The sequence below is a fragment of the Camponotus floridanus genome, unplaced genomic scaffold (genome assembly GCF_003227725.1).
Source record: "Camponotus floridanus strain SB8 unplaced genomic scaffold, Cflo_v7.5 scaffold23, whole genome shotgun sequence".
NCBI lineage: Eukaryota > Metazoa > Arthropoda > Insecta > Hymenoptera > Formicidae > Camponotus > Camponotus floridanus.
Window position 1 is genome coordinate 165,277 of NW_020229359.1, and position 23,347 is coordinate 188,623.

General features: G+C 32.0%; 3 protein-coding genes across 7 annotated transcripts; 1 reads left to right on the forward strand and 2 right to left on the reverse strand.

Moving 5' to 3' along the window:
• The first annotated feature begins 3,897 nt into the window (after positions 1–3,897).
• Positions 3,898–12,763, forward strand: LOC105257818 (protein dimmed). 3 transcript variants are annotated; one of them, XM_011268692.3, is made up of 5 exons: positions 3,898–3,986; positions 7,374–7,535; positions 9,007–9,198; positions 9,635–9,771; positions 10,194–12,763. In XM_011268692.3, exons 2-5 carry the CDS (start codon positions 7,404–7,406, stop codon positions 10,345–10,347), a joined length of 615 nt encoding a protein of 204 aa, XP_011266994.1. In that variant the 5' UTR covers positions 3,898–3,986; positions 7,374–7,403; the 3' UTR covers positions 10,348–12,763. The 3 variants fall into 3 exon arrangements, with proteins under 3 accessions (XP_011266994.1, XP_011266993.1, XP_011266991.1); XM_011268691.3 differs by lacking the exon at positions 3,898–3,986 and adding an exon at positions 4,318–4,879 and having other exon boundaries at positions 7,377–7,535; XM_011268689.3 differs by lacking the exon at positions 3,898–3,986 and adding an exon at positions 4,320–4,879.
• Positions 12,764–16,073: 3,310 nt separating this feature from the next.
• On the reverse strand, positions 16,074–17,640 carry LOC105257817. The gene is made up of 3 exons (XM_020029528.2): positions 17,361–17,640; positions 16,878–17,118; positions 16,074–16,259 (listed from the first exon to the last, which is right to left on the reverse strand). Exons 1-3 carry the CDS (start codon positions 17,554–17,556, stop codon positions 16,100–16,102), a joined length of 597 nt encoding a protein of 198 aa, XP_019885087.2. The 5' UTR covers positions 17,557–17,640; the 3' UTR covers positions 16,074–16,099.
• A 934-nt stretch (positions 17,641–18,574) lies between these two features.
• LOC105257816 (globin) lies at positions 18,575–22,114 on the reverse strand. 3 transcript variants are annotated; one of them, XM_011268686.3, is made up of 5 exons: positions 21,939–22,114; positions 20,983–21,169; positions 19,451–19,676; positions 18,964–19,080; positions 18,575–18,836 (listed from the first exon to the last, which is right to left on the reverse strand). In XM_011268686.3, the coding sequence occupies exons 2-5, from the start codon at positions 21,135–21,137 to the stop codon at positions 18,819–18,821; spliced, it is 516 nt and encodes a 171-aa protein (XP_011266988.1). In that variant the 5' UTR covers positions 21,138–21,169; positions 21,939–22,114; the 3' UTR covers positions 18,575–18,818. The 3 variants fall into 3 exon arrangements, with proteins under 3 accessions (XP_011266988.1, XP_011266989.1, XP_025264554.1); XM_011268687.3 differs by having other exon boundaries at positions 21,869–22,101; XM_025408769.1 differs by lacking the exon at positions 18,575–18,836 and having other exon boundaries at positions 18,938–19,080.
• Between the last annotated feature and the right edge of the window lie 1,233 nt (positions 22,115–23,347).

The following is a 23,347-nucleotide window of genomic DNA, read 5'->3' on the forward strand; positions in this document are numbered from 1 at the left end:
GAGCGATCTTTCCCCGTCGTTTTAAGGATCCTTCACTTGCCAAGAAAATATCGATCACGAAAAATTGCCGAAAAAAATTGCTAGCATAAATATTGTTCTGTTAAAAGAAATTATGTACATACAAAGTGTTTCTTAATAAGTGCGAAAAATTTTATTGGAGATGATTCTTTGTCGAAAAGGGAGGTTTTTCATATAAACATACACTCCTACATCCCTCCCTGTGGAGTTACATTCCAAAGATGGGGGGAGGTAAAAATTAAGCTTTTATCTTTTTTTCAAATTTGGAACAAGTTAAAGAAATGAAATTAGGTGGATATTTTCTACTAGTAAAAAGGTTATTTATTAATATTTTTTTCAGCCTTCCGTATTGTTATAAGGAGATGAAACTAGCAACCCCTATTCAATTTTTTATTAGAACTTTTTAATATTTATATGAAAAACCCCCCTTAATTTTCGACAAAGAATCGTTTCCTAAAATTTTTCGCACTTATTAAGAAACATCCTGTATAATTTGAAAAAAATCGTATATATTTCTCTTTATATTTTTTTGTGCGAATCACAGAAAACAGAAAAAAGTGACGTTATTTTATAGGATATTGTGTTAAATACTCTATTCTCAATTACAATACAAATCGCGATTACTGTGTAGGTGCATGTTATTTTAACACAAATGTCGAGATAAATATAAAACGATCATGTTATATTACCTATTCATGTCAAGAGTGTTTATCTTTGGAAGCTGAACAGTCTTAGTTAATATAGAATGTTTCAGGACTGACGCGAAAAGTAGACGTAAATAATATTTTTTCGCTGTTAAGTGTAGACTCGATCCTCGTTATCGAAGATGACGAGACGTTAATAGCTTTTAAACTAGAAACTTAAAATTGGAATGAAGGGCTCTTCGCGAATGGAGCTCTTGGAAAAAATGGAATGCAACCGAGTTGGAGAAGATTTTATTTCAATGGAGAATTTTTTAATTCGTGCGGTTTAAATCGCCAAAATGTCGAATGTCGAAAAATTACGCAACTTGTCGCTATCAAAAAAATCGATCGCAGATCGTTACATTATTAATTTTTCCTTGAGTTTCAAGACACACTGGTACAAGTCGGCAAGATGCTTTTAATGGGTCGAACATTGTCCCGGGACATGGCGACTAGAATGCGAAGCGCGCACTTGTGCAGCTACGTCGGAGCATGCGGAGAAAAGTAGGTGTGTATATCAATGTATTTTCAGTTGAATTCTTACCGAGTCAAGCAGGAGAGCAGTCCACTGTCTCTCACCGTGTCGTTAATCTCGATATCGATCAAGCGGACCAACTAACGCGATTAATCGCAAAATCGAGATTCGGGGAACGCTATCGCTTCATAGTAAGTATAAGTTGAATTCAAAGAATGCGAATTAATTATGTATCAGATCGAAGAGCTCTTTCGTTAATAAAGGAAAAAAACAAATTCTTCAATTAATCTACAATTTTTAGAGACTAATTCCGAATCGCTAATATTAAACATATGCACACTGAGAAAAAAAACCATTTAACTAAATTATTATTTTTTTAATTAAAATATTTAAATATTTAAGTTAAATAGATATAGATATCATGTTAGATTTTAATATGTATTTAATTAAATTAATTAATTTAAATAGTTAACTAATAGATTTAATATGTATTTAATTTAATTATTTAATTTAAATAGTTAAATATTTTAATTAAAAAAGTAATAATTTAGTTAAACGGTTTAGTCAAGTTAACAACTTTTTTTTCTCAGTGTAGGATATTTTAGAAATAGATGAATTTTAAGAGTGTATTTTAATGATCACAGAAATGAAAAAATCACATGAACGTGAGAAATGCCTCCTTTTTCAATTATAAATACTTTTTGTTTACTCTAGAGTTTGGTAAGAGCACCTTATTAAAGAAATTGCTGGAAATGATTTCCTTCCGCGGCAATGCAGGCCTTGCACGTCTGTCGAAAATTTCCGGAGTACTTTCACAGTAGCAATGCGAGTATCATAAATGCGAAAGTCTTGAAATGTTTCCATAATAAATAAAAATGCAGAAAATGTAAATTGGGAAAGCGTGCAATTGATCCTCGTCTGATGTTAATCTAAATCATTTCACCGAAATTATTATTAAAAATTAAACTTAAAAAAAAATAAAAAAGGAAGCGTTTTTGGACGATTTTTTTCTCATCTTTATAATGAATATAATATGATTCTAAAGTTTGGCCATTTTTGTTTGAAACATTTGACACATGTGCGCATTATACACATAGCATTGTATTATCAATTATTATATATTATCTATGTTGTACTTGACATATATCGCGATGTGAATTTAGTGAGATATATCAATTTGATCAAATGGCATTCTCAAACACACGAGCGTGTTATCTTACCGTTCGATTACGTCACGAAGATACAGTACGCGTTGACAATGTGTGTGTATGTGTATCGCAATGTTTCTATACGAGCGACACGATCGTTACGGACGTTAATCGCATGTGTGGTTCATCATTCGTTCGTTAGCTCTGACGTAAGAACGCATTGTTTCTCACCTAACTAGCGTAACTCACGTAGATCTAACGTAAAATACATACCCGGCGTACATTTTCTCCCGTTTGTCGGAGCGAAAGGCAGGAAAAACGAGAACGCGAGATCGAGTTGGAGAAAAGAAGAAGAAGAAAAGGATCTCCGCGCGCGCGCGCGCGCGCGCGCGCTCACCAGGTAAGAGAAGGTGAAGGTGGTTCTCTCGCACCGTACAAATGTGGAAGAAGGTAGCGGCGTGGAAAAGGGGCCTTGACCGATGCGCGATCATCAGCTATGGACAACGAGCCATCGACGGACGTACTCGATTGATTCAGCCGAGCAGGAATGTCCCCGGTCGATACCGTTATATGAGTCTCGCGAAGTAAACCGTCTGTCTGTCCATCGATGGCGATCTAGAAAGGAAGCGCGACGAAAGTGTTCCGGGAAGCGAAATCCTAATCGATACCGATATTGATCGTCGGCCGCTTTATCCGTGATAAATGTCACAACAGCATCAGGAGTGGAAACGCAGTCTGATGTTTATAACCGGTGTACCCTATGTGTACAGTTAGCAAAAAGGATTGCCCTAATTTAAGATCATCAGAAACAGGTTCGGAAGAGAAACGAAAAATTCTGATGGATATGGATGGCAATAACCTCAAGCACTTTATACTTTAAGAGAGGAACGATGATTTATATGTCACGTTGATTCTTGTATGTATACAGAGCGTTCAAAACTTGTCGGATATTTTTGATCCCTTTTAACAAATTTCGAGATCTCTTTTCTCGAGGAATATTTTATTATTTGTTACATCTCTTAAATTTTGACGTTATATATCTTTGTAAATAAATGAATTAAATGAATCTCTATTAAAATTAGGTATCTTTGATCGAAAAGAAACTTGCGACATATTTTTTTTCTTAAAAATTCGTCAAAAGTTTGTTGTGTCAAAATTTTCAATTTGTCAAAGTTTCTCATTACTTAATCATTTAGTCGGAACTCATTTACTCGGCACTTTCATTAAAGAAAAAATCGATTCCAAATCCGCTAATGAGGATCTATCTCGTAGATAATTATTTTTTTTCGCACAAATGTTTATGAAATATTCCATGTAAAAAATGGAAAACGAAAGAAGACAAGAGGTATACATCGCGATACATTTTGATAGCCGTTAATAATATATATATTTGCAACGTTGGTGATAAACGCGCAACAGGTTTCCGCACATTTCACGGAAGTCGCGCGATTGCATAACGTCAAGTGTCACGCTTCCTTGGTGACATTAAGGAAAAAAAACAAGAAAAAGAAAAGACTGATAAATATCGTCCGTCTCTCGAAAGGAAGTCTTCTAACGAAACAAACGACTCCGAGTCGCGGGTCGTACGATAAGAATTACGAGATCGGAGTGGACCCTCGACGCACGCTCGGGTTGACCAGAACCCCGAGGAGATAGCAGAGGGTAAGAAAGGGGACCAAATCCACCTCTCTCTTCCCTCATTTTCCTTTTCACGAACCAGTTTTCGTATCGAGAAAGATTTTTTTCATTTTTCGGCCGGGTAATCGGCCGAACGCATTCGGAGCAAGAGAGAGAGGGGAGGGGGGAGAGAAAGAGAGAGAGAGCAGGTGGAAGAGCGGTTCTGGAGCAGAAACTGGTTTGGTGGGAGCCGCGAGGCGGCTGGTACCCTCGGTACACCGCTGGTAAACCATGGCATGGTTGTCGCGAGATGTATATTCATTCGCGAGTGGCGGGAGTCCCCGAGAGAGAAGCCGGTGGGGCCTCCTCGCGCCGACAAGTGATCGTTTACAGTTATAGTCAGTCCGCATCGGGCGCTCGGCCGGCCCTGACCATATCGGTATACGTATGCACGCTGATAAGGTGTATCGCTTCTTTCGTTTCCTCTGGCTTTTTCGGATACGCGTGCGCGCCACCGAGGAATTTCTCTTTCCCTCTCTCTTCTTTTCGGAGACGGACGGGTCTCTCTCTCAAGACGAGTCGAAAATCGAGCAGCAAATAACAGTGTGGTTTGAGCCTCCCGTCTGATTCCTCCTCTCAGATCTTTTCGAATCTTTTTATCGCGTCGCTCGTCATCGTCGATCCAACGAGACGGCGAGATCGTTTTCGACTTTGAACTCGATAACAGCGACTGTAGTGATTGATAGGGCGTTATTGGGTCCAAGGTATCGGGCTTCGGGCAGTGATTTAGTGGGCAAAATATCAATGAGTGTCGTGTGAAAGGAAAAGTGCGAGACGTGACTTTTGGGTTCGGCGGCTGCGAAAAACCCGCTGACGCTGCGTGCACTCGTCGCGCTTTACGCACGAGGCACACTGATGGAGAATAATCGGCCGACGAGGTAAATTAACCATTTCCAACTCTCGACGCGCAATATCGAGGGACGAGCCGGGATTTAATGCAAGTTTACATTTTTTTTTCGCGATCGAAATGCAGCCGCGAATTTGAGTTGTGCAATGTTTTTAACGGTATCGCGTCTCTCTCTTTCTCTCTCTCTCTTTCCCTCCATGTAATCGAAGAATATTAAATTATATGTATTATACATGAGTTTTGTAATATCTTTTTTCAAAGTATACCGTCAAGAAGAAGAAGAAAAAAAAAATGTTTGCCTGACGTGTTTTTTTTAATTTTTTTTTTAATGAAATACGTCTTTGAAAATAATTTTTGTCTACAATTCTAGCGTAAATAAAATTGTAAATAATTATTCGAGAGAGAGAAATAATTCGCGGTTTTTTCCGATTCGTCTTTAGATTCGGAGAAAATTCCGAAAGAGAAATTACTTAGATAGCTTCACTGAAGCGGCATGATGAGTTCCCGTCGATAAATCACAACGTGGCATTCGAAGGTTATCTTGTGACGTTAATTACTTATCGGAGATTGTTCGATTATGCATACAGCGCGTTGTTCTATCGAAATCGCTCGCGAATGTATGCCGAAATTCGTGGAAAAAAAAAAAAAAAAAAAAAAAATTCGAATTCAGCTTTCTGAGGCTGTTTACATGTCGCCCTTGACACTTTATCCGATAAGCGGCTACTTTTCTTTTCTCGTCGCGCGTCAAGTGTCCCCGCCGAGTATATCACGCTGATAATAATAAATTAATGTCCGATAAATACGAATAAATAACAATGAAGATAGCCTGTTTTCGAATTTCGTTTCCGGCAAAAAGCACTTTCGATAAGCTGAATTCCTATAATTTATGTCGCGCCGTTATTACAGACACTTATATGTACATATCACAGAGAGTGGCATGCAAGAACGTTAATAGTAATAGTATGGTGGCAATCATAAGCGGTATCGGATACGAGCGCGCCATTAAAAGATAGACGTGGACAAACGTCATCGTAAAGCACGTGTTCTCGCCAATTCTCGCGAATTTGTCGTATGAATTGTATTTCGTATCGATATGCAAAAGATACCGATATTTCGCTACTCTGTTAAAGTATAAGTTAATTTGTCATGCGATATAATATGCGAACGTTAACGAAAATACGCTTACGAGTCGAATGCGCGTTTGATTGCAATTTTTTCACTACTGACTGTGCATTCGCTTAGTGCATCTTTTTTTTAAATCGTAGTTGTGATACGATTCTAAACGAATAACACTTGTCGATCATTGTCCTCTATTTTTCTTTTGCGAGAATCTTCATGTAAATTTTATGCGAAATTAATTCGAAATTTGACATATTAATTAAAATATTTCGCGCGAATGATTGCCAAAATTAAAAATTTTCTTCAGTTCTTCAAACTGTCAAGATAGAAGAAAAACACACAGTTTGTATTTTCTTCTGAGCATCTCGAAATAAGAGAGCCTAGAAAAAATTCATCATTGAATCACTGCAATTCTTCGCAGCTTGAAAAAAATCGAAAGTTCTCGATATCAAGCATTATGCAATTCGACTGCATTACTCAATTTCACAGACAGCCCTGTTCGCGTGTTTTTGCGTCAAGATTTGACGAAATCATAAATACTTTAAGTGCCATAGTAAGAGAAAGTAGTAGAGCAGTAAAAGCTATGTCGAGATGTCTCGCGTCTCGCTTCCAGCTTAAATCATCAATCTCGGGTCTAACAATTGAATTGAACTCCTTCTCTTTTAACATGCACACGCAGACACAATTGGCGGAATTTTTGCATTGAACAAAGTAGGAAAAACGGGATATCCCAATTCGATTATCTTTGTTCGCACGCATATCAATCTCTCTTTCTCTCTCGCTTCACTTGTGTTCTGTAGCCTTCTTATTTTTTTAGAAAAATCATATCAGTCATGACTTATAATCTAGCAGTATTTCAGAATCGTCGAGCGAAATTTTGTTATTAACGTCAGTAATGACGTATAATCGATGACTTCGAAATTCTTTCTTCGTTGCCTTCGATCGAATCGCAACATAATTGCGTTACGCATTTTTTTTTAAATATGGCTCAGCGCAAATATTGCTGATTGCAATAATATTCTTTTCTGCTTATTTAAAGTTTCGAAGTCTTGTCAGATTTGACACAGATTTTTCTTTTAAATCTTGAATATGTCATTTTATTTTGCATAAACTTCGATATCTTTAGCGAACGCTTTAGGCACAATTTGATACTTATTTTATTTCATTGTATAAATTTATTCACATATGGAATAAATTATTTTTATAAATTATTTTTTATTAAAAATAGATTCATTTTTTTATTAATAGCTTTTTACAGCATTTTTCTTGCTCTCTTCCCTTGCTTATTATAAGTTTATACATACATGTTTTATAGAAAAAATAGAAAGATAAAATTGTATCACATATTTGCATAAGAATTTTGACACCTAGTATACATTTCTTGAAGATGATGCGATATGTTACAGAAGATCCGAGCTGTGATTTTGATCAGGATAATGCGAAGCCTGGATAGGCTATCGGGTAGTGACCAAGACTGCGGTGATCGGGAAATGTACATCGACCTGGACGACGCCTCCGTCGACTCGCTTACCGGAAAACGTAGTCGCCATCATGTCGTTGGCGCGGAGGTATTTCACATCATTATTTTTCTTTTTCATTGATTTCCTTTTTTTTAAATTTTCGCGATACATCATTCGACGATTTCATTTAATTCGCGAAAAAGAGAATATTTTTTTACTCCCGTATTTATAGAATCCAAATTTTTCGTATTTTACACAAGTCACGCGTTTACAGCGCAATTACACAGAAAAAAATAAGTATCAAATCAAAACTTATGTACTTAAATTAATGTGTTCATTTTTTCGTATGCAATGATTTATAATTTTCTTAGAAGAATTTAATAATTTTAAATTTCAACAATATTATAATCTTATTTCAATATAATAATTGTCATCTCAAGAATATATAATTATTTAATTCTACTTTAAGAAAATTATAATCTTTGATTTAATTTTCTACCTAATAGTGTTTCCTTTTCATTCAAGAAAATTAAATCTTAAATCATAAGAATATATTTTTCTTGATTAAACTATATAAAATAACTTTATTCTCAAGCAAGAGATTATATTTTTAAACTATATAAAATAACTTTATTCAAGCAAGAGATTATATTTTTCTTTAATTAACGCAATATAATCTCATTTCAAGATTTTCATTAAAACGAAAGATATTTTCAAAACAAGAATGTGAAACTTTTTTTCTGTGTGTATGACCGAAATCAGTACAAATTTTTCATGACAGATAAGATTAATCAGATCCAGAGACTGCGCGGTAACAACCCATTATCTAATTATTAAGATTGAATAAATAACCCTTTTATCAACATCATGTAACAGCGAAAGAAATTGCTAACATTTTATCTATCAAGTTTTATCGCTCAGACAAACATCTGCAAAGCGCATTGCTGCATGAAGGGGGACTGAATCAAATATATTTCATTACGTTGATAAAAAAAATAGCTTGACAAAATCTCTTCATTTAGATTAGATTAAGAAGAAACCATTATGTAATATATTATCGCGAGTCAATATAACGCTCGTTTACTTAATAACGATATTGTTCGAATAGGAAAGTGGGAACATAAAATATGTTGTTTTTTGAAGTATATTTACAATTTATTTTTTTTTATAAATTATACTGTTAAATTTTTTAATTTAACACGAATTAAATTATATTATTCAGAGAATTTTTATTACAATGATATTTCTTTACATCATCAAGTTACATATAAATGAGAACATTATGTTATGTGTTTTACAATAATATATTATATGTAATATTATATGTTATTGTAAAACACATAACATAATGTATTATATATTTTATTACCAAATTTAAAAAAATCTTGCGCGTTATATCCTCACGTATGATATTTTCTGTCTCGAAAACAAACTTCCTTTCTAGGACATTTTCAATGGGCATTCCTTTCAATGGACATTCGTCCATATTCATATCTTGAGAGTGCGCAATAATTTACGTATAAATAGTACATTCGAAAAAAAATCTATTCTCTGTCATAAGAATCGAATATGAAAACAGGTGGGCGAGGAGAGCGACAGCAGCGGAAGCGAGAGGAGTCCGAAGCAGGCGAAGAGGAGAAACCGCGGTGGCGCACCACCGACCACGAGGAGACGGAAAAGCGGAATTTCCGCGCGTGAGAGGAACCTGAGGAGGCTGGAAAGTAATGAGAGGGAGAGGATGAGAATGCACTCGCTCAACGATGCTTTTGAGGTAACAATTTGTCGAAAAAAACTGTGCAGAGCGATTAAATTAAAGTAAACCCAATGAGAGCAAAAATAATATTTGATTAATTATTACCGTATAAAATTATTCCATAGAACCGCTAATGAACAAACATTCGAAAACAAGTTTCGCCGGCGTTGAACGTTAATGCAAACAATGGCGGAGTGCGGAGAAATCGATTTGTGTGTAGAAGATAAATGATGACAAGTCGCGTCTGTACAAATCGATAGAGTCTGTTCGACAAGCCTGCCCGTTTTATTGATCGATCATATAACAGCATCATTAAAAATCTATCAACTCTTTGCGGAGGATCATATTCGATTAGAAATTGCAATCTCTGGCGCCGTATATAATATTTAACGCGAATTTATGGCTCGATGTAACAGATAGATCTTCGATTTACTTCTCCCGTCATAATTTCCAGCAATTACGCGAGGTAATACCACACGTAAAAATGGAGAGGAAGCTCAGCAAGATCGAAACGCTCACGCTGGCTAAAAATTATATAATGGCACTGACGAATGTCATATGTGAGATGCGCGGCGAGGAGCAACCGTACACGTGAGTATTGTTCTTGTTTTTCAAAACATAAGATAAATATATAATAAAAATATATATTAAATATATATTAAATACATATAAAATATATATTAAAAATATATAAAATATATATATAAAATATATATATATAAAAATATATATATAAATATATAAAATATATATTAAAAATATATAAAATATATATTAAAAATATATATTAAATATATATAAAATATATAAAAAATATATATTAAAAATATATATTAAAAAATATATATTAAAAAATATATATCAAAATCAATAAAAAAAATTAAAAATATGAGAAGCTAAAAATAAAGATTCCAATTGGATGTATGTAAATTTTATTCGGAATTTTTTTGCGCATATTTTAATGTGAATATTTCACTACTTAATATACTTTGAATAAATAAATATCTCTTTAGGTTTGTCGATGGTGAATGCGGTTCTAGCAGCGGTGACAGTACCGGTCAATTAGAATTAAGCGGGGGCGAGCAACCTGACGAATCATCGCCCGCATCGATCCACGAGGCCAACAACAATAGCCTTCTTCACGAGGATCTAGAACGCAGGATCTAAGGAAATTCAATTTAAGCGATACTTATCGAGACATGTGTTGCACATGCACATATACACATAGACTCTGTGATAAACTATCATGTTAGTGCCTTTCGTAAGGACAGCAATCCGCGATGATTCACTTTGTCGCCATGGATCTTCGTAGATCGTTGTATGTTTTTGAAAAATTCCGAAAAATATAAAGATGATCAAAAATGATTTCATAAATACACGCAATGAAAGGAAAGATCAGATAGAAGAGAAAAAAGAAGAGACAAATATAATAGAATATATATGGAAAAGAGAGAGAAAAAGAGAATACGTGTTTAGAATATATGTATATTTCAGAATTAGCGCATAATATTATATATATAAAGATAAGTCAATAAACAAAAGGTTTCAATTAGATATATGCAAACTTGCCCGGAATTTTTTTCACGCGTGTTAAGACTATTTAATATATTTTTAATGATATGAATACGATGAATGAACATCGTTTGCGACTAATTACCGATTCCGATATAGATAAGTTTATTGACAAGATCAGCTTTGAAAATGTTATATTCATCTTCGTTAAACTATCCGATTTTTCGGAATCAAGAATAATGAAGTTATATAACGACATCAAATACAAATCTTCTCTAAGTTTTAAACTCATAATGGCACAAAATAAAACACTTTAAGAGGCGGACAAAATGCTCAAGAAATATCCGAGTAATCAATAAGCCAAAGTACTTCAAGTTTTCGACCATTTGCAATTAAAGTAAGAAGAATGAGCCAAGTATTATGGATAAAATATGAATGCCAAGTATTATGGATAAAATACATTTGAAATACTATGCGAAGATTCTGCAGACAATAACTGTCTGTTACAGAAGGATAGATCAACCTGACAAAATTAACCAGAATTTATGAAACTGCTGCAGAAACAAATCCAAATAACAAAAAACTTTAACTAACTAAATTCTAAACGCATTTTTTTATATCGTCTTGATGATTATAAAAAGCAATAACAAATTGTTCTTATATTATACAAAATGAAACTCATATACAACTACTAACAACCTCTAATGATTGTTTCATAGAGATGTCTATTGTATCGAGATGAGATTGTATAAGCATATTATTCAAAATAGAAAACAAAGAGGTAGTCATTGTCACATGAATCAAATATGTCGACATGAATCAAATAGCATTTTATCTATAGTTATTATAGTGAAGTGAAACAAATTACCTAAACATTCTCTCAAAAATTTTATAAATTCTTGAATTTTTATAAAATTCTCGTATTTATATATAAACGTTAAATGATCTGCAATCCTTATATAAAGATTTGCAATCCTTATAATTGGCTATAAATTTCGCTATAATCAAGAGTTGTTGAGGCCGAAAATAAATTATGCAGAGGCACGACAAAAAACCTGATGATTCAGTGAATCTAATTGAAAATGCCTTACAAGTAATACGTAAATGTGTGATCAACAGCGACTACTAGATTAGTCTCCAAGTGAATACGTACGAACAAAATTTGGATGTGAAAATTTAGAACTCGACAGGAGAGACTACGTTATAATAACGATATTAGCTTATAACAACATTGCTGCAAAGATTATTATTGTCAACTCAAATGTGTAGCTAATACACTACGTAGCTAATACACTACGTGTATATAGAGCCAGATAGAAAACAGCTGGCAATTTATCTCGCACTGGACATAATTCATTTTTCATATAAATCGTACAATCGCTTTATTAATTATTATATTGTTCATTTATGTTTCGCTAAAAATCACATATACGCTACAATTATTTAATGTGTTTTTGCATCTGTTAGGAAGTAGTTGGAAACTTGTAAGTAAATTCTAATATAACGCTTTTCAAATAGTGTCGTTTTTTCAATTTTTAAAAATATTTCAAGCTTTATCTTGGATAAGCAAATTTCAATATAAATATAAATCACCAATTACACTTCTTCTCTAAATTGGCTGAAATATTGACAAATAAAATCTATAGATTACAAACTGCACTGCTAGTCTTAAAGATATAAAAGAATGCATTTTAATAAAACGACTCAAGTATGGTGCACGAATTCTCTTTTCAGATGTATTACTAATATTGTTAAGAAAATTCAAGCATTCAGTCGGTTATTGAAGCTTTAAAGTCGAAAAATAATTTTGATAAAGTGCTCAATTGTTAATATTTTAAGTTCGCGATAACAGCCCTGGAAAAGTATCTTGTTTTAATAAAATTGCTCTTGGTTACGGTACATATAAAGTTAAAGGACTAGATAATACATTAAATATATCTTTATATGCATCTTGCAATTCCAAAATCGTTAAATATATAAAAAATTCCTAATTTAAAAAACTTTATTTAAGAATGACACATTCCGACTTTTGATTTATCGAGGAAGATTTATCTTTAAAAAATGCGCTAGATCTCTGAAAATATACATACATATAATCTAAAACGTACACTACATCATCTTTTTCTCTCTTATCATTTTCCTGTATATGCATTCTATTATATTTTATTATATTTTCTCACTTCTCTTTTTTTTGTATTTGTTCCATATTTTTTTTGGTCTTGTGTTTCTTTCTTTTCTTTTTATCTAGACTCATCTTTCTTTTTATTTTAATGACATGAATTCGTTCAAAAAGAAACATATTTCGTTGTACATACATATATAGAATATATCAAAAACATATTCAGAAAATATTTATATCATGCGGCGAAAAACATGCATGGTTGTGTAAATTCATATTACGATTTTTTCTGATTGATCGTTAAATTATCATTAATTTAATTTATTATTTTATCAATGTTATCTCTCGATCTAGCACAAGATATATCGGCTATCATCATCACGATTATTATTATTATTATTTTTATTATTACATTATTTTTTTACGACTAATACTATCTCGTTACTATCATTATTATTATTACTATTACTATTGCTATTACTATTAAAATTATGACTCCTACTTTTAATTCCTATTACTATTACTGCTATACCATTACATTACACCTACATTCCTACATTACACCATTATTATATGGTTGTTAAATATTATATCTCTTAATATTTTATAATTCTCATAATTCTATTATTTTGTAGAATATATTTCGGAAGATTATTATTATTTCTGTTATTTTATTATTACATTATTATTATTGTTACTTTATTAAATTAATGATATGTTACTTTAATGTTTTATAGCAGTCATCTTTCGCAACTTGCATTTTGCTCACATTCCGTCCGGAAAAATTATATAAAAAATAAAACTTATATTTTAATACGTAAATATCCAGGTTGTAAATGGACGTTATTTGACAAAATGATATGCGCTTGCTATCTGGATAATCAAACGTATCATTGCAGTGCCTTTGCGATCGATATTAATCGACCAATAATTACACATTTATAATTTTTAACACACATTGACTATCAATCTCTCACCAATATTTTTAATTGTAAATTATAATAGTAATTATTCGTCTTTGACCAATTATCAATTATGAATATAATTAACAAATATAAAAATTAGCTAAATTTTACATCTGATAATTCCATGGCGGGTTAATTACAATTTCAGCCACATGTTTTTTAGAAAATATGCGTTATATAAGTTTCCATATATAACCTTCTATAAAAATACAGATCTTATTTACGAAGCATAATGATAATGTGATAAGGCTAACCAGATCAGCCAAACTAACAGATAACGGCTATGCTAAAACCTTAGTTATGCGTTTTCGGCAAATCGAATGCGATTAAATAGTATATTATTTAACTGTCATAAGTTTCACGCAAATACGCGTTATTGTCATACAAGTAGTCTTATTACCATTAGATTATGATTAATTTCTCAGTCACAATTTTACGCGCATTTCGAAGCCGTAAGTCATAAATCTATAGTTTATTATCACTATTAGCGATAGCATTATCATCACAACTAATTATTATAGCATTGTTATCATTGTCATTGCCATTGCCATGGTCATTGTCACGTAAAGTCACTCATAATAATTATATTTTATTATTGATATTATTATCGAATAAAATTATTATAATGCGTGCGCACATTTAAACGATCACTTGTGCTTGTGAGTATGAATTATTTTCGTAAGCGTTAGATAAAAGCAATTAGAATTTAATTATGTCCTCACACTATTTTTACATAATTAAATCTAAGTCGGCTTTGATTACAAAAACTATTTTATCATAAAAGATTGCGCAACTTTATCGTATGTGACATTTTTCATGTAAATATATTATACGTTATGTTTTAAGAGTTTTACACAAGAATATACAGGGTGATTCACACCCAAAAGTTGCTCGTTTATATTAACTTCTTTCCTAAATACCTTAGATAGACACTTTTTATTATTCAACAGAAAACTGATATAATGATTGATTAATAAAAAGCAGACCCAGGGAAAACAGTCTTTAAGTAAATTCAATTATTAAATAATACATTTCATTTCGATTTCTCACTATTTTCAGCAACTGTTAACAAAATAATATATATCACAGTGAATAGATCGAATTATAAGACTACGATAGAAAAATACATATGCAAAATTAAAAAATCATATACGTTTTGGCAAAAATATCTAACCAATTTAATTTATCAAGTATTACAAGCCTCTCATCGGGTTCAACCGTAGGGAGTAAAATTCATAAAAGCAATACATAGTTTGAAGTCATTTTCAAATGGTCAAACATTGCAAAAAAATAATTATGCAAATACTTTAGAAAATTTATATAATATATTAAAAGAGCGAAAAAGGAGATAACTAAAAATCACAAGAAACAGAGAACCAAAGAAATTGGAAACGCAACCGTTAGATGAATCGATCCGAATGTTTGTAATTATAAATGTGACCCGAGAGAATGTTTGTTGTACGATAAATGTGATATTATGGATAAAAAATAATCAAGTAGATAATTGTCACAAACATAGTGGAGAAGTGATGTAATGAGCGCGGATTTTAAATTTTAAACAAATTTTTTATAATCCTTAAATAGGCATGATATAAACATTCAGTATCTTTTAAGACTGTTTTATCATTTAACAAACAATCTTTCATCCATAATGAAGTTCTTGAGTGGAAATGGAAATTTTGTACCATTCTATGAGTAAAAGATTGTTGTCAAAAATGTTATTCATTAAATGACAAAAAAAAATTTTAATTTCCAAATCGATACTGAATACTTATTATGTAAGCAATATTTGACTACCTGAAAATAATTTCAAACTTTTGTTTTTGTGTATTTTTTGATGCGTAAATTTATAATTTAACCTGCATTTTATTACAACATGTATTATTTTGTTAATTTTTACAGATATTTCGAAACGGAATCGAAATGTATTATTTACACATAATACAATTTTCTTGAAAATAATTTATTTCGTTGAATTCTTATTAACTTATATTTATTTTATATTGTAATGTGAAAGACATATTTATTTATTTTTAATAAGTAAAAAATTATATGTTATTTTAAAAGGATTATATTGTGTGACAAAATCAGTTTTATAATCCAAGTTCTTATCATATGAAATTGATAAGATAAAAACACTGAGAACTACTTTCTACTGTAATACATTTATATTTATAAGAAATAGAAGATGCTAATAATAAATTGAAAATCAGAAAATAGCGATATTTTTTTATTAATTTATTCTCTTTTTAACATATAATAGACATTTTTATATTGTATAAACTATTTTACTTAAATCTCTAGAGAAACATATACGCGGAGTTTAATTTTTATTGCTCTTGATAGCGTGTATGATAATGGCAACAATTAAAACGAGTAATGTTCCTAACAATCCAAGCATAAGCGCCATGAAAAATGTATCGATCGATAGCCAAGGATCTTCCTCTCGAGTCCAAATAACAGATTCAGTTGTTGTAAACAAACTGTAAATGTGAAGTGAAATGCGTTTGCAAAACTGATGTCTTTATATTTGTTGATCAAAAATAAATATGATGACATAGAATCACGAAATAAAATAAAATTAAACAATATAATAATCAACATGTTACATTCAAGAAATATCGAAAAAAAAATAAAATTTAAAAATTTGATGACTTATATAAAAAATATTACTTTAAAATGTAAGGCTAAAATATTTTCAAAGAATATAATTTCTCTTATTTCGTGTTACAAAATTTTTATGCGTAGAAAGTATCAAGGATAGGCTTTACATTAAGAAAAGAAACAGTGCATAGAGAGGTCAAGGTAAAGAGATTAGATTATAGTCAGAGCTAGGCAATTTCGTTTCAAATACAAGTGTTTAGCGTACGTAGGAGATTAGAGATTTATTTAAATATTTGTTTATATTTAAATATGTATATGTAATTTATATAAGAAACGCCTTTGTGATATTTAAATCGTTCACTTTATCCGTGTTTAAATAATGTACTTCCGTTCTCGCTTCGCTTTATATTTTATGATTAAAAAGTACTGTTCGCATTTTGTACGTGAAGTATATTTTGCATAGCCTTGAAAGTAATTAAGGATGTTGGAGTACTGACGTGCTAGTTTCCATTTCCTCGTCGGCGACGAGATCCTCGAAAGGCGACGCGATAGCATCGTCTAGATCTTTCCCCAGTTGTTTGAAGGCGGTTTTGCCGAGCCAATCGGCGAGATCGTTGCGATTTAGTTGTCGAAGACGATGTACTATCGCAGCATGCGTCTTTCCTCTACCTTCCCCGGGGGAACTATTCCAATGGAGCAATTGACGTAGACACGGAATCTCCTCATCTACTTTACGCTCTTTCATTCACGGAAATAGCATTAGATATTTTCAGTATATGAATAAATAAATTAATTAATTAATAAAATAATTAATAATAAATTAATTAACGATTAAATTTAATTAATTATTAAATAATTAATTTAAAAATTAATCAATAATTAAATAAAAATTAATTAAATAATAAATTAATTGATTAATGACCGGAGAATTTTTAAAGCGAGATAAACGAATTATTCAGAGCGTGGGAAAAAAGGCTAACCAGCCGCAGCCAAGTTCTTTGGCAAGTCGTAAGTCGTGTAATGAAGCGCGGCGATCAATCGCCGACATTCGAATGGATCAAGCCGTGCCGCGAGATACTCCAATTCGCTGAGATTCACGTCTATCGTGGCATGAACTGTCAATCCGAAAATTGTCACACTAATCATAATGTAAATATCGATTGCCCAAGATCGCATTTTTCTTCAAACAAGGTTAGAAAAAGGGAGAAGAGGGGGTTGCGCGAACGAAAACAAAGAAAGAAATTGTCATTTGGTGATATCGAGATTTTCTTCAATTCCCCCAAAAAGATGTTCACTCGTTTACTTATCGATCGATCTTTCTCTCTCATCATATGTATCATCGCGTCTGTCTCTTGGGTCTTCTCTTCTTTTTTCTGTAACATTTGTAACAAGGGATTGCATCTTCCGATCTCTCCGGCTCCCTGGGAATAATCGGCGCGATGACTTCCGGCTCCACCAATTCTGGCGAAAGAGTCCTTTTCCTTTTTCTCCGTAATTTTTTCACTCGCTTCTTCTTCCGTCCTTCCTCGATATCGGGAGGAGGATACTTTCTGAACATATATTTCGCGCAGATTAAAATCATTCTCTCGAATCTCATAATATCTCGAAATTAAAGAAAAAAATCTGCCTCAAAGAAACGCAGAGAACGATCTCATACTGACTCTTTTTTCTTTCTCCCTGTAAGCTTATTGATGATTCTCGCGCACTTGTTTCTCAGGAATAAAGTGCAGCAGCAGGTCAGAATTATAATCCCGATAATGATGCCTCCGGCAACATGGAAGGATAAGGATATCGATCGACGTCCTAAAATACAATTGCCATCGGAATACCACTGTTCTCACGTTCTTGCTCCAAAAACCTTCATTCAACTCACCTGACAAAATATCGGAGATAGGTGCGCCACTATCATTCATTCTTCGTTAATTCAAACACTTTTTATACCATCCTTTATTTTTTTCATAAAGATTAATAGTAAACAATAAGCAATTGACGTTTCACGGTTAGGCAAATTATAAAATATATAATAAATAAAATATCGAAACATATCGCGCGCGAATAATACAGATTTGGCTAACATCACGTTTTCTTAATGAGATTTCACCGATTTACAAATGAAATTTTTTATGAGATAAAAATAGAGTGAGAGAGAGAGAGAAAAGGTTCTTAAGGATGTAGCTGAAAAATTGCTACAATAGATAATTTACATATTTATTGTGAAACATATAACACGGTATAAATTTTATCACAATGTCGTATTATATTAGTTTCGTTAATCGATCATTTTTCGTTTCTTGAAACGCAAATCGATATATTTGTAAGAAACAACAAATATTATCCTCTCTTTGCCGCAAAATTAATTATATGCGAGTGTTTAGTTATGTAATTAGTCGTATGTAAGTTGCGTAAAAATCACGTTAGGCAAAACCGTGATCACTCCATCACGATTGATTATAAATCTATTGATAAATGTTATTATTTTCAAAAGTTATACGTATATAATATATATTATACATTTTTTATCAATTACAATTTAAAAATTGCGACATACACACACACATTCAAGATATCTTAATTTTTATAAACCTCATGAATGACCGAATACATCAAATCTAATAGCTTTTTCCACGCCTCTTCCGCCTCCTGTGTGTACTGTTTTCCGAATAAAGAGGGAAAGAGTTTCGCCAACAGCTGTCTTAAATTCTGAAAAAAATTGTTTTTTTTTTTTTTAAGAAAAAGGAAAACATATTTCGGAGTTATATGTCATAAATTAAAATAAAAATCTTAAAATTAACGAAGTTATTAGAGATTGTTCCCCAAAAGATAAAACTTTAATATATATAATTCATATTTACGATCTATTTCATTAATTAAAGGATTCTTATCTACAGGAAGAATTTAAATTATTCTTTTTAAAACGGTCTTATCTACAAGAAGAATTTAAATTATTCTTTTTAAAACGGTCGATTAAATTATGATAAATTACGACAAAAAGATTGATGGTTCATAAACAAAATTCTTAATGCAAGATGTCGTTGTTACATCATGAGAAACAAGAAGAATCTTCACTTACTTCAAATTGTTCCTGCGTTTGCCCGCGATTCTTGTGCTTTTCGATTAAATTAATCAGGGTTGCTTGCATCAATTCTGGATCGCACATTTGCTCAATCAGTTTGCTAATTGCCGATATAATATTGACACAATGCGCTTGAAATCTCTTGTTTTTCGGCAACTCGTCAATCGGGACGTCCTTAAATGGCTTAAATTGCTTTTGGTACTCGGGATATTGTTTGAAAAGGCTATAAGAACGATTCCGAGTTATGTACCGTACATTTAAAAAAAAAATAAATAAATAACAAGAGATATTTTTCTTTAAGAAATAAATTCATTTTTTCAAGGCTCTTTATTACTAAAGTTATATTGAATTTTCTCAAGATAAGACTGTAGATAAAATGTTTTTTTTTTGCATTATGCATTAAGAATATATAATCGAGAATAAATAATCGGTGATGAAAACACGGTACTCATTGTAAGTAGAAGTTAATATGAATGAGCAACTTAAGTGAATCATTCTATTTATGTACACAGTTTGTCATAAAAGAATTGCGAAATCGATCTTCTGATACGCATTATATCTTTCGTGTAAAGAACATTGTATCTTTTCTTTTCTCACATATTTCACGAAAAAACCTACGAAATTACAATTATGTAATTTTAGACTTTGCAATATTTTTACTTAATGCTACTTTACTTTGTGCTCATCATCTTTTATAAAATGAAACAGCTTAGCGAGCGAGAGAAAGAGAGAAAGAGAGAGAGAGAAAGAGCGAGAGAAAAAGAGAGAAAATGTGCAATAATTATTATCAAGGACTACTTATTATCAAGAACTATTATAAACCAAGGACTATCGAGCAATGAAATGTTTAGATCGATAATGCAGCTAGTTTTTCCGTAATAAAATCATAGATTCGCTCGATTTAAATCTTGAAAGTTAAAATCATCGTTATCAATAAGCAAATTTAACACTTAGATATAAGCGTATCGCATATTTATCGTTTATCTTTTACGTGCTTAAAAATCACAAGTTCTGTGCGCATCATCGCTCTTCGAATGGGCAATTTTCAATTGCACCGAAGGATAATTGCAATAATTTAATTCCGCATCGTACAACAAAACTAAAATTGTTGAAATTTTCGTAACGTGCACTCTCTGTCGCGTCTTTTGCGATACATCGCGACGCAATAGCATCGGAGGATCCGATTGGTTTCGACGAGACGTGAGAGTTGTCCGCGACGAGGTCTGCGACGCGTGACATGGATGTTCAATGATACGCATCGATAATTAATTAAAATAAATAAATGGCTCGTTAGAATGCGGAAGTTTTCGAAAACGAAGGAAGTTGTGTCAATAGGAAGACAGAGAGCGAGAGAGAATTTCAAATTTCACACGTGCATCGCAAGATTATTATTGACGTCTGCAAGAGAATTGTTTTACGATATCCTCAAGCTGCCAACGTTGGCAGTGTTCGTCGTCTTTCCGATTTATCGTCACCAAAGTCGACCTAGCGAAAGTGGAACGGACGAAGAAAAACAATAATTCACTCACGCGATCATAATAGCGACTCCGGCCGACACCTCGTCTTTACGAGCGATCGCCCATGTGTTCTGCACCAACCTCTTTTGCTTCTCCGTCATGCCAATTTTCTCGTCTAACTTATTATCGTCCAGAAAGAAATTAAATAGACCGCGAAACCACGCCATATTCGTCGCGCCGTACAAGAATAGAACCTAATCTATGGAAAACAATCATGCATCGTTGATCAGATGATTATTCCACATGTAACCTTCGAAAGAAGCTTTTAAGAAAGCTCAAGAATGTAAAAATGTGATTGAAGGAATATGCGACAATTCACTAAACTTAATTAAAAATAAAGCGTTTTATAATTTTGATTATTATTGCTCGATGACAATTTTATATCTGTATCATTTAAATATAAAATATGATGAATAAATATAAAATATGATGTAAATGAAGAATCAAATTCTTTCAAAAATAAGAGAGATAAGAATATAAATATAAGAATATTCCGAGATAAAATGATAACCAATTTCATATATTCTCTCTCTAGTATATTAAATTTTTTAAATCATTACACTCGTGTAGCAAAAAAAATATTAGAAAATATATTACTATATATTTCTTGAAGAGATAAATATAAAATATCACATACAAATGGTAATAATTTTCAGTATATTTGTTAAAAACGCTCTTTCTTTTTATGCGTTTTGTAAGGAATTTATGTAAATATCAAAATTAACATTACGTTAACCAGTAGGCAAACAACAAAGTATCGATTGGTAAAAAGAAAAATCAAAAGGAATCAACGGCTCGAGACAACATGAAAAATATCAAAATAGTATGAATAAATGTTCGTAATCTTTTTTTTCTCGCGATACATATTCATTTATCATTCTTCTCTCTTTTCGGCCACCTTGATATCGCGATTGTTTAAACCGTCTATGAAAATGGAGCGTAAAGAGTAACTATAAGCCGAGTGATACCAGGCAGAGCGAGGAGACACCGCAGACACTACGCGAGCAACTGCAAATTGCACGATGGTATGAGGCTCGCTTATCGAGAATCGTATCAATTACTCTATAATTCAGTACGATATGTCACGTGCCACGCGTGCACACTGGTCAAGCAGCGACTACTCGATGCTGCGGCCGATCTAACTATTTTAAAGCTGTCCCCACTCTCCACTTCCGAATACACCGATGAAGAGAAATTGCGTTACATTTACGAGACACTCCAAAGTCCGATTGTCTCCAAGGATCTCGTTATTAAATAACAAGCGCGAAATCCGCCATCGATAACGAACGCCGGATTGTTCTTTCTTTTCGACTCCGTAGATTCAATCCATTTTTGAATACGCGTAATGAAGAAACTACATTGTGTTGGCGAGTTATTCCAAAGTCCATAAACTCGACTTATCATTTATAAGTCTCCAGAGATGTTGATTGTATCAATAATAAATGAAAAATGTGACTCAGATAATAATCGCGAAATCTTTTCGATAATTGCATAAAGTAAATTTCATACATGCTAATGTAAACTCCGTTTGGAAGAAGGAAAACATATTTTCTAATTGCATTTAAATATACAATCGTTTGCTCCTATACATTTCCTTATATTATATTAAACATTTCCATACAATGATGTACACCATTTTGAAATGTTTAATATAATGTTTAATATAAGTTTAATATAAGATGTAAAAATAATATATACATATATATATATATATATATATATATATATATACACATATCTCTTTCATATATTGTTACATATTATTTGTATCTGTGTATGAATGATAACTGAGAGGAAACTGAGAAGAAACAAAAATTTATTTTTGTTTCTTCTCAGTTTCCTCTCAGTTATCATTCATACACAGATACAAATAATATGTAACAATATATGAAAAAAACTGAGTAAAAATTTATTTTTGTTTCTTCTCAGTTTTCTCACTAAAAATTTATTTTTTTAATTATCTAATATTGATTTATTTTTTAATCAATAATATTAACACCTTTCGTTCAAATATAACATGTATTCCCATTCAATTTTGTATATTTCATGATATTTTATATTGTTCCCAAATCTTGAATAAGATATAACAATTTCGAATAATAGGTATATACACCTTATATTGTACCTGCATTATACTGGCAAAGATGTTAAACATGTCTCACGCATATCTTATACAGACAATATACTTTTGTGTATTGTATAAGACATGTTTCACATTTTTGATTCAAAAAAATACAATGTCCAGGAAACGTGATCCCAATAAAAGATAAGTTCAGGTGGCCCTCAATTAAATATTAACATAATATTGAAAAATCCCAGAATTTTAGGAAATAAAAGACAATTTTGACCTAAAATTCTAAAATTAGAATCGCGATTT

What these genes read in the sequence shown, in the direction of transcription:
- LOC105257818 (XM_011268692.3), top strand. Translation starts at nt 7,404, where the DNA reads ATGCGAAGCCTGGATAGGCTATCGGGTAGTGACCAAGACTGCGGTGAT. An exon ending in CGCTCAACGATGCTTTTGAG is followed by an intron (nt 9,199 to 9,634) that starts GTAACAATTTGT and finishes CATAATTTCCAG; the next exon opens with CAATTACGCGAGGTAATACC. An exon ending in GGCGAGGAGCAACCGTACAC is followed by an intron (nt 9,772 to 10,193) that starts GTGAGTATTGTT and finishes ATATCTCTTTAG; the next exon opens with GTTTGTCGATGGTGAATGCG.
- LOC105257817 (XM_020029528.2), bottom strand. Translation starts at nt 17,556, where the DNA reads ATGCGATCTTGGGCAATCGATATTTACATTATGATTAGTGTGACAATT. An exon ending in AAAGAACTTGGCTGCGGCTG is followed by an intron (nt 17,119 to 17,360) that starts GTTAGCCTTTTT and finishes CGTGAATGAAAG; the next exon opens with AGCGTAAAGTAGATGAGGAG. An exon ending in GAGGAAATGGAAACTAGCAC is followed by an intron (nt 16,260 to 16,877) that starts GTCAGTACTCCA and finishes TCACATTTACAG; the next exon opens with TTTGTTTACAACAACTGAAT.
- LOC105257816 (XM_011268686.3), bottom strand. Translation starts at nt 21,137, where the DNA reads ATGGCGTGGTTTCGCGGTCTATTTAATTTCTTTCTGGACGATAATAAG. An exon ending in GGAGTCGCTATTATGATCGC is followed by an intron (nt 19,677 to 20,982) that starts GTGAGTGAATTA and finishes TCGTTCTTATAG; the next exon opens with CCTTTTCAAACAATATCCCG. An exon ending in AAACGCAGGAACAATTTGAA is followed by an intron (nt 19,081 to 19,450) that starts GTAAGTGAAGAT and finishes AATTTTTTTCAG; the next exon opens with AATTTAAGACAGCTGTTGGC.